Genomic DNA, 11,365 nt, shown 5'->3' with positions numbered 1-11,365 from the left:
CATTGGAAGGTCAAATCGAGAGAAAACGGTAAAAAAAATCCAAAAAAATACGTTATAGGTTTTTGGAGTCGCTAATTACGAATTTGGCATCCGTTGAACTCTATCGCTTCAGGTTCAAGGTAATTTGAAGGTCAAATCGAGAAAAACGGTAAAAAAAATTTTTAAAAATATGTTATAGGTTTTTGGGGTCGCTGATTATGAACCTGGTGCCCGCTGACCTTTATCGCGTTAGGTTCAAGGTCATGGAAAGGTCAAATCGAGAGAAAACGCTGAAAAAATATGTTATAGGTTTTCGATTTGACCTTCAAATGACCTTGAACCTGAAGCGATAGAGTTCAACGGATGCCAGATTCGTAATTAGCGACTCCAAAAACCTATAACGTATTTTTTTGGATTTTTTTACCGTTTTCTCTCGATTTGACCTTGAAACTGACGGGATAAAAGTCAAAGGACGCCAGATTTGTATTCGGCGACCCCGAAAAGCATAGTAAACCCGAGCTAACCTCAGAATACATGTTTAAGAGTGTCAAATCTCTCGAAAATACAGTTGGTGGGTAGTGGTGTTTCCTATATTTGTAGGGGGGGTGGGGGTGGCTGGGGGGTAGTCCGTTTAGCGTCCAATCGACTCGGGATACTTATAAGATACTACCATGATTTTTTCAGATTTTTTGGTCCAAAAATAAATTAGGCCAAAAACCGACCCTCCCCCTTTTCAGTACAACAATTAATTCTTAGCCAAGGAAAAAACGAATTTTCAACAAAACAAATTTTAATTTGTAATCAAAACAGTTGAATTCAACTGAGGGAAAAAATATTGCAAACAAACTATTGAATGTTGAGAAAAATATCTGCATTTTCAATCAAAGAAAAAATGAATTTTCAACAAAATCATTAAATACAGTAATATAAAGCTACTTTTACAGGTGAAGCATTGTTATTGAATTTTATTCCAGGTCTGCCGTGATATTTAAGAAAACAGTATCTACAAAAACAGCAACCCCTGATAATCGAAGAAAACTGTTAAAATCATTATTCGTGTACAACGCTCATTTAAAATTACTTTTTAAACTTTGTTTTCTCGTTCTTGGCTAATTTGAAGGTGAACATCTCATTTCTGAAAAAATTTAATAAATTGTTAATGTTATAAAAAATGGAGATACTGCAAAAAATGTGAACCGAAATTATGAAAAAACGCCGCATGTGTTAGAAACTGTTTTCTTGCGAATACCGGGCCTCGGAAAGCAGCCTTGGTGTTCGCAAGAAAGCAGTATCTGCGAAAAATTTGAATTTACGGCGAATAATTAATAAATCGTTACAAACACATGCTCTAAATAATTTTAAAAACACATTTCAATAATATTATATAAATAGTAATTACAGGTATTAACATCTTTTGAAATATAAACAAATATAAATTATTTCAAAAAGTCGAAAATTCTTTTCAAATTAAAAAAAAGTTTTTTTTGTACCTTTCTTCAGCAATCAACAACTTGGCGAAGTAAATATATTGTTTCCTTTTCACAATTTTTATAATTATCTGTGTTCATTTTGCAATTTGTAATAATTTTATTTGTAGATACTGCGTTTGCTGAGGACATCACGTCCTCTGAGATCCGGTCAGTGTTTGGCCAAAACGCAGTGTCTGAAAGATACTGCTTTCATGCGTAATTTTGGGTGCCGTATTCGAGTCTGCGTGTTACAATTCTTGCAGTTACGGAAAATTTTCTGTAGATACTGTTTTCTTACCTAACACGACTCACCAGAATTAAAATATGCGGCTTTTTTGTAATAATTATTAAAAAGTTATCTTTAGTTTTATTAAGAATTTTCATAAACGGATATATATTTTTTTACGATTCCAACTATATAAAAAAATCATTTTCGATTTTTTGTAGATATGCTTTCTTAAATATCACGACAGGGGTAGGGTAGATACCCTGAAATGTAACAAGCCTCTTCAAATTCCCGAAGTATAAAATATCAACAAATTAAGAACAACTTAGAAATTTTTTCTATTTTTTCAGAGCCCAAAAAGAAGAAAAAGAAGAAGAAGGTGAAAGAGGAACCAGAGGAATCAGCAATTCCAGACGAATATATGCAAACAATGGAGTCGAGCACAACCGAAAAGAAAAAGAAGAAGAAAAAGAAATCCCAGTCACATGAAGATCCCGATACATAAATAGCACCTAGTTTCTATTTAAATAATTCTATTTTCAACTGCAGCGAATCGTGAAAGAATTAACATTCTTTGTAAATCACACGTTATTCGTGAACACCTGTATAAATAGCAACACATTAATTATGATTAAGAATATGTTAGCTGAATGTTGAATGTATACTTTAGCTTGAAAAATCGTATAATGAAAAAATGGCACGATTTTTCTCTCAATTTTTTTCTTATATTGGTGATTTTATGAACATTAGAAAGAAAAAAATTCTTTTGCATCAGTTTCAGTTAAAATGTTATTCTTGCTTAAAATTCCCGAAGTTCTGCTACTTCGTGCCTAAATATATTTTTGTAACTGATGTTTGCAATTCATTGTTAAAATATCAAAATAATTTTTATATTCTAATACTTGTAACTGTGTTTTTTTTTTTTTTGTAAAATATAGACAAGTACTTTGTTATAAACAAAATATGTAAAGAAAAATAAAAACTGAAGATTTATTTAAAGTCTGTGGAAATCACCTTTTTAGTGACTGAAATATTTTTTTTAGATACTGCAGAAGTACATTTTTTATACGATTTATTTACACTGCTATACAAAAAGGTGTCAAATCACGTAATTTGTATTATAAATAAAAAAAAAATCGCTTTCAAAAATATACGTTGGGAATGAGAACAGAGAAAAATAAAAGAGCAAGATTTCTTTCTTAGATTTATTGTTTGCGAAGAGAAAATATGCTTCGATATATCTGTATAAATCAAATACATAAAAAATATATACTACTAGGATTGCATCACGCTAGTTTAAATTATTCGCCTAGTATTATAGTCTGCCAAGTCGTCAGTACAGACTTACAATTATTGGTATGTTGTTACCTCAGTTAGTTTTTACTCGTCTGTTTTTAATGTTAAATATTCAAGACAGAATATTTAAAATTTGCCAAATTTAAATTGGTGTCCGTGCTTTCTAAACTTCTACACAAATTCTCAGTAGGCCAAAGTTTTGCAACAAAAATCGATTCCAAAAAGCAATTACAAAATAAAATATGATTTTAAACGTCTCAAAAAATAGGATATTGAAATCCAATAAAGAAAATTATAAATATCTTGTTGCAAATCTTGCTCCACTTTTTTGAAATCTAGGTTTCATGTTTGGAAAAAAGGCTATCCTTTGTACGTAGACTTTGCAGGGCGATGAAGTACAAAAATTAGAAAAATGCAAACGACAAAAACTTGATAAATTTACTACACGCATTGATTCTCTACACATATTTTCGGCGTCAAAACGTTTCGAATTTACGACTCCTAAACGAAAAATATACAAATTTGATTAAAATACAGAAATATTTCAGAATTATGGGATTGCACAAAATTCGAAAAAGCTACATATTGTACAAGAAATAGAAATTAAGGGAGTAAGTCTAATTCTGAACGAGAAGCACTTTCGAATTTAAAGAAACTAAACTTAAGAGAATATAAACGCATTTTTTGCACACAACACATGGAAATAACCGATTTACATCTACTTATGTCGTCTAACAGCTTGAAATTGGTTTCACTGTTTTTTTGTTTTTTTATTATTATTTGTAATTATAATTTTTACTGTCATTTCAAGACGATAATTAATATAACTCTCGAGTACATGAATCGAAACGTTTCACGTTTTCATTCATCAAATTGATTCCGAGACTTCAGAAAACCCCCAACGGAATTTATGGAGTATCGAAATCATTTTGGTTCGGTACAAGTTTATAACATTGTAAATTATACTATATATTTCAACAAGCAACCTATGACCAGAGAAGTTTAAAATCACAAATTAAACCTACGCCTAGGTTTAATTGCTAAAGTAGAGATAGAGAAAGCGCACAATGAAAAGGAATTGTAGAAAAAAAAAAGGAAGTTAGTAATAATACGACGGGATTTTGCGTGATAGTTCCTTTTAAATAATAATATAAAACCGATTTTCAATAGTACAATAATTGTTAATAGTCTTGCTCTTTCTTTTAATACAAAACTTATCAGCCTTCACATATACCTACAAAAGCTCGAAAGCATTATCGTAAAACCGATCTTGCGAGATTTCGAAGCGTTGGACGGTTCGAAATCTGGTCACAAAGCCAGTTATAATCTAAATGACTTCAACTCCTTGCCTGTCCCTTGTTTGTACTCCGTTCTATCTTTCATTATTTTCGAACCCCTTATATATTATTTTCAATATAAATTAGTCATTTCGGTAATCCTGGTCAACTTATTTTGTACATGACTGACGTACAAGTTTTTCCGCGGATTATTCGTAAACTAATTAATTATTCCGATTAGAGGTAGACAATCTCGCAACAATATTACTGACAATTTTTTTAAGTTAAAGAATCATTATCCCGACGATAGAAAGACGAACGTTTTATAATCTAGATCAAAGGGACAACCTGCGAACAATGAGCAGACACGGCAGTTTTCTATCTTAGTTTTGCGCTTCCCACATGTGGAAAGAAAAATAAAATGAAAATAAAGCCTGCGTTGGTGAAAAAAATAAGAATAATAAAACAAAAAACACAGGTTTTATTTTCAAATTAATTGCTGAAATCTAAAGATGAAAGGTGCTGTGTTGTATTGCACAAAGGCTCGATAGTTTGCAGGCCTGTAAGCTTATTTCTAAAGTATAAACCACGTATGGTTTTCTCTACTTAACTCGTATTCGAAAATTCTTTTAAAGAATATATAACGATCGTTAGGTTTTCGTTATTTACATCACTAACAGCGAGCTTCAACCTCCTCAGAATAAATATCCCCTCGCTGAAGAAGGTTCAAGTTCGGTGGGGAATATAATTTGTTCTTTTCTTAATTTCTCTCATCTTTTACAATTATTTTACCGAATACTAGTGAACAAGTTCAGTACCGATTTATTCTCCTTTTGACTCCGGGCTTTGCTGAAGACATTCCAAAATCGGAGGGTCTCATCGCCAGCGCCTGTGACGATGGCTTCGCCATCTGGAGACATGGCCAGGTACAAAACTCGATAGGAGTGTCCAGTCAACTTTGCCACTTGGGTAAGCGACGGATACTTCCACACGAGAATTTGATTCTGCGAGTAGCCATGGGTGCTGACCAACTCAGAGCTGTGTTTGCTCCAGGCGAGGTTGCACACTTGGGAGCCGGTGTCAATACTCTGCATCGGCTGTCCGGTCAAGGTGTTCCAGAAGCGGATGTGTCTGTCAGCAGTTCCCCCTCCGGAAGCGAGGAGGCCATGATGATGAGGAGACCAGGCGATGGCCTTGACGGCTGCTGTGTGCTCGGTGTATGTTTGGACGGGAGAGAGGGAATGAAGATTCCAGACGTAGAGCCGATTGTCGTTTCCACCGGAAGCTAGGTACTGGTTGTCGGGTGACCACTTTAGACCACAAACTTCCTGACGATGGGCGCCGAGGCGACGCTCGCCTACAACACAGGGAGTCCGCACGTCTCGCTGAAGAATCAGTCGGTCTCGACTCCCGGATGAGAGGACTTCGCCGTTCCAGGCTAAAGCTCCAACACGGGCGTTGTGGCCTTCGAGTTTGGCCACTTCCTTATTCACGGCTACGTCCCAAACCTGGAAAAATGATTTTTTAATTAGAATTAGAGGGGTGATTTTTATTTAAGGTAGAACCTAAATTTAAACTAGATAGTAGGGATAAGGGCCAGAATCAACAATAAACTTTACCGTCAATTATATTTTAAGTTTCAGTTTTCACGATTTGAATTTAAATAAAAACTCTACAGCGAAAAGTCCTTTCGTTTTCTTACCCAATAAACCATTTAATCTGGTTAAAGTGATTTTTAAACTTCTATTGGGAATGGTGCTCTACCATTTCGCCACCTGGTGCCGAAAACTGGAACTATAAAAAGTAGGTACAATTTTGAAGATGTATTTTGATTTTTGCACATGTGTTTTTACGATTGTTTTATGAAGTATAAAAGAATGATTGGATAGTAGAAACAAATCTTCATAAAAAAAGAATTAGTTTGAGATAAAATTTTCATCTTATACAGTGAAAAAACACATTTTTGTCAAAAAGGTTCTTAAAAAATAAAAAATTCTTTCACTAATTCACGTACGTTCTAATGCATTGTAATAATAATCTTTTGAAAATCACAATAAATAATACAATAATCGTTTTTTTTTTTTACAAAAATTAGTCTGTCAAAAACTGTTTTCTCACTGTATAATATATGAAGTCCATCTAAAGCCCTTTGTTTCTGATAAAGAATTATTTTTATTATCCAATAAATACTTTACACGCTACAAAAAAAACCGTTAAAACACTTTTATGTCCAAATTAAAAAGCATCTTCAAAATCGTACCTATTATTTCTAGTTCGGATTTTTGTCACCAGGTGGCGTATCGCAGTTTAACCATTCCCAATACGTTTATTATTGATGAACTATTTTGTAAAAGAATTAAGCTGCATTTAACTGATAATATTTTTAAGTTCCATAATTTCTAATTTCTCGATTAACTTAAGAACCTTTCAGTGAGAAGAAAATCATTCTTAAAATTTTGAAACACATAAAACATATGTCACAGAAATTCGCAAAGTTCTCAAATTTTAATATATTAATTACTTTTACTCGATGTTCAGCAGCACAAAAAACTTTTCATCCTGGTATCCTTATCAGAAGACTGCATTTTATAAGACAAAGCACTTTATCGTTGGATAGTAAAAGTTATTGGACAAAGACAATTAGAAAACCTGACCTTTAGAGGAAAGTTACAACTTTTTTCGACTTTTTGAATGTAAGTGTGTGGGCGAGAAATCACAGTCTTCCGATAATGATATTGGGATAAATTTTTTTTTATGTTTGACATCAAATAACAGTATTAAAAATTATTTGAGTAATTCTCAAGTGTTATATTTTCTTTTATAAAGTATGTTAACTTCAGTGGCTCGAAAACCTTATATTTTAATAAGAACCATTAATCTAAATCTTTCAAATTAAAGTAATTAAAATGTTGACAACAGTCATAGAGTTTTATAAACTTCAACATCGAAAATTCGCTGACTCAGATTTTCCCTGTCTATTGCCCTGTAGCGAACCTGTTCTTTTTATCTTCTAAATCTATTAAAATTATAACCGTTTTAATGCATAATATTCTTAATTTTGAAATTAAAAAAAAGTAAATACTTTCAAATTTTTAAATCCATGATTAATCATTCCCAATTATAAATTTTCTGGGTGGAGATTTTGGGGTTTGTATATACCATTAAATTATTAAATCCTAAAAATGTTAAATTTTATATATCAGACCGGCCGTTATAATCACATGAAAAAATTCCTGCTCATTTCCTGCGTCGCAAACTTTTTTCGCGGCAAATGAAATTAAAAAATTGGAACACTAAAGTTAAAACTATTTCCATTTGAAGTCAAAAAAACTGAGTTGCAAATCATTTTAAGCAATTTAAAACTAGACATATTAGAAAATAAACAATTGCATTTTTTTATAAATGGAATACTTCTCAAATTACGAGTTAAATTATTTTCATTACAATTTTTTGTAAATCCTTAAAAAGCTTCCAAATTTTATTTGAAAATCTTGAAACATCTACATGTTGTTTTTAATTTATTTTAATTTTTAATTCTTTTTGAATTTTTTTAAGATATGCTTAACATCTTTTAATAAGATTCAAAGTTTATTCTCAATTTTATTTATATCATGCAAAATAAGAAATATTTCCTTAAAATCTTTCAGATTCTTTTTTACAATGTTTTTAATCTTTTTAAATATTCTCTTAAAATTATTTTTTCAAAATAAAAAGCCATCTTTAATTTTACTAGGAATCTTAAAAAAATGTTTTTAATTTTTTGTTCGAAATCTGCAAAAATCTATATTTGGTTTTAAATTAGACATAAGTATGTATTAGGTATACGTAGATCGTGGACAATTTGTTTAAATTATTTGAAATCACTTCCAATTTTTAATTAACTTTGAATCTTTTCAGACCTTCTAAATACTTCTTCCACTTACTTGAATCTTTTTCTATGACTCAAAGGTGTGCAATATTTATTATACACCAAAATTCAACCATTTTACCTGTAAATTAAATTTTTTCAACTGGAACGATTACATTTATAAAGTTCAAAGTTTAGTTTTGGTTTAGTTTAGAATATTTAATTTATAATTACTGATTTTACATGAACAATAAAATATTTTTAAATATTAAGCAATTGTTATTTTTCTTAGTTAAGAAATTTTTAATTTGAGATTTTAAATAATATTTTTAATTTAATAAAAGACTTTCATTGTGAATATATTATTTTAAAGTTCTTTAAAATTAAAAATAGTTTATAGTTTCAATCAGGCGTTTACATTTGTTTAACTACTAAGATATCTGAATACTTAAATATTGAACTGATTGTGAATCGCCTTTGTAAAATAAATGATTATTCACTTGTTAATCTTCAACGAATAGTTAAAATTTAAAAATCATTATAAGTTATACTTGTTTCATCAACTAAAAAAGTTTTTTATCCAAAAGCGTCGATGTCAAACGCTATTAATTTTTGAAGTCTTTAAAACAGCATTTTAAAATTCTTTAAATGAAAAATGTACGCTTAAACCTTACAATCCAAAATGGGAAATTAGTGAGTGAATGATTTTCGAAATACGCATTGTAAACTGAATGATATCATAATTGAAAAAGATAGAAATCCAACTGATTATTAAAAAAAAAAAAGCTGTTGAAATCTAACAATTTCATCCCTCTTACAGAGCAGAACGTCTCATAAAGTAATCCTTAATAGAATTCCATAGAATTACTCACAAAAATTTAATTTTTAATATTGAACACATTTTGTAAAATGTATAGCCATAACAGAATAACTCGAAGCATCGCCCATTAGTGACGTCACAAATATAGGGGATTAGTAGAAGGGGAGAGGAGGTTACATATGTGAAAGTCTGGCGTACCATTACAAAAGGGAGAGTAAAAACCATCACTAGGAACATAGATGGAAATACGAGTATATAGGGAGAATAGGACTGGAATTTAAATATCTAAAAATGAATCCCTTCATTCAGAGAAGAATCCTTTAAAGCTGAAATCTTCAAATTAACGGAACAATAAAATTAACATTGATTAAACTTGCTTCTTGAACTAAACTAAAGGCATTCCATTTTGTAAGTTTTAATTTGAAAATCCTTTAAAGCTGAACATTTAACGTTTAAACCCGTTTAAAATTTCTTAATTTATTAAATTTCTGTTTTAAATTTCTTTTTATTAAATTCAAAATTACAAGTTCTATGTAATTTTTTCACAATCGCAGGTAATAAAAATACCAGTGATGTTTCTGGAAAATTAAAAAAAAAGATGTAAAGTTCACGCCATAAACGATTAAAATTACACGAATCAAAAATTTTCTGCACTTTTTCCTAAATGTTGTGAATTTTCATCGACCCTAGCAGTAAAATTACCATGATTCTGAGAAAATTATACGCTTATTGTAAAATGCATACAGTTATGGGTAAATCCCTGCAGAAATCAGTGTAAATTTACAATAAATGTGTAAGTTTTTTACAGTATCTTTCAATAGCATACATGTTGAGACAGGGACGAGAATGAATCATTATGTAAATTGCTTCGATAAGAGTACAGTTTTGTTGATTTAAGAATGCGTTTTGAACCAACAGAAGAATTTCGAAATTTAAATCATTTCTGCATTTACAATTTACAAAAGCCTTTTCACAAAGTCATTTCCGCCTCTCAGTCTTTTTCCATTCAGCAAGCTCATTATTAGAAGCAAATGGAACAACATAAATTCATTTTCATTTTTGGAAATTAGCATTTTATCAAACCAGATATATATGAAATATACCTATCCAATTTCAAAATCTTTCAAAATCAATATCTCCCTAAGCACACCATGACTCTGCAAGTTTTCGAAATTAGCAAAGCATGAAAAGCATCTAAATTAGAAAGACAAATTTTTAAATATCAGTGGAAAATAAATCATCATGTAGTAAATTGTCCGAATTGAAAAGTGTTTGGAGTTATTCCATTTAAGTGTAAATGAGGTTGTTAAAAGAATCAAACTTGTGAATAAAAAACTGCCACAGAGGCGCTTTAAACCTTGGCTTTTAAATTCAAAGCAATTCGAATGATTAATTTAATCTTTCGAATATCAGACTTGGAAACAGTATAAGGAGGCGATAACTGAAGTAAAATTAAAATTGCGGAATAATGAAAAATGTACAAACCTGGATATATCCGAGATGTGAGCCAACGGCAACGAGGTTTCCCCTCTCGTTCCAGGCGACGGAGGTAACCGTGTTTCCATCACTAGATAGGTCACAGAGTCTAGTCACTTGACTTGTACAAGCTGACCAAAGATAAACGCAGCTTCCTAATCCCACGCTGAGAACATTTTGCGAAGACCAATCCACCAAATTCAAATAAAAATCGTCCTGCAGTTCCGGGGCGTCTAGGACTTTAAACGGAATCCTAGATATTTTCCTTGTCGCCTTTCTCGGCGATCTCAAGAGCTTCTGACTCTTGGCACTCAACGGTGACAGGGAATAAGGCAAACTCTGATTTAAGAGGGTTCTATCTTTCGTGGGTGTCATATACCTAAAAAGGTTTTTTCCACTCAGCGGAGACAATACTCTACGCTCATCGCATTGACCCTTAACATCCTCGATATCCGCCCCAAGTATTTCATTTTTTAAGAGGCACGAATAGACGACTCCATCCCGACTTCCCTCGCCGTTTTCTCGAGTTTTTTTCGTGACGAGGCCACTCCGGCTGTTTTCAGAGATCATGGAAAAGGAAACCTGCCAATTATTTCCAGCTCGAGTCGGAATGAAACGGTCGAAGCTATTATTTCCGATTTTTGTAGGCGAGTAATATGCGGGTGATGCGAGACCCGTCGGGGATGGAGAGTCCGTGTGGTCATCGTTGTTCGGCTTTAAAAGTCTCTTCTCGTACTCATGGTGATACATCTTGAACGATTTAAAACGCAGACGCACTTATCACATACTCGAGTCACTGAGCACTATCCGAAATTACTACACCAACGAAAAAAGGAGCGATTATCGCATTTTTTAAAGAGAGTTTCTAGACAGTGCTTCACTTTTTAACCAAAGGTCTTCATCCGTCACCGATGTCGCCATTCGAGCATTCGACGTCGACGAACATGGACGAACATGGCTTTTTGTGGATGAGAG

General features: G+C 32.0%; 2 protein-coding genes across 2 annotated transcripts in view; one reads left to right on the top strand and one right to left on the bottom strand.

Moving 5' to 3' along the window:
- LOC117168380 (nucleolar protein 58) overlaps positions 1 to 2,962 on the top strand; it is a 10,766-nt gene extending 7,804 nt beyond the window's left edge. The window contains exon 4 of the mRNA XM_033353988.1: positions 2,025 to 2,962. Within this exon, the coding sequence (XP_033209879.1) occupies positions 2,025 to 2,179 (155 nt within the window). The 3' untranslated portion in view covers positions 2,180 to 2,962. The remainder of the gene's footprint in view (positions 1 to 2,024) is intronic.
- Positions 2,963 to 3,727: 765 nt separating this feature from the next.
- On the bottom strand, positions 3,728 to 11,365 carry LOC117168381 (fizzy-related protein homolog). The gene is made up of 2 exons (XM_033353989.1): positions 10,400 to 11,365; positions 3,728 to 5,755 (listed from the first exon to the last, which is right to left on the bottom strand). Exons 1-2 carry the CDS (start codon positions 11,138 to 11,140, stop codon positions 5,036 to 5,038), a joined length of 1,461 nt encoding a protein of 486 aa, XP_033209880.1. The 5' UTR covers positions 11,141 to 11,365; the 3' UTR covers positions 3,728 to 5,035.

This window comes from Belonocnema kinseyi, chromosome 2, assembly GCF_010883055.1.
Source record: "Belonocnema kinseyi isolate 2016_QV_RU_SX_M_011 chromosome 2, B_treatae_v1, whole genome shotgun sequence".
Taxonomy (NCBI): Eukaryota; Metazoa; Arthropoda; class Insecta; order Hymenoptera; family Cynipidae; genus Belonocnema; species Belonocnema kinseyi.
This window is presented reverse-complemented; position numbering and strand designations above follow the sequence as displayed.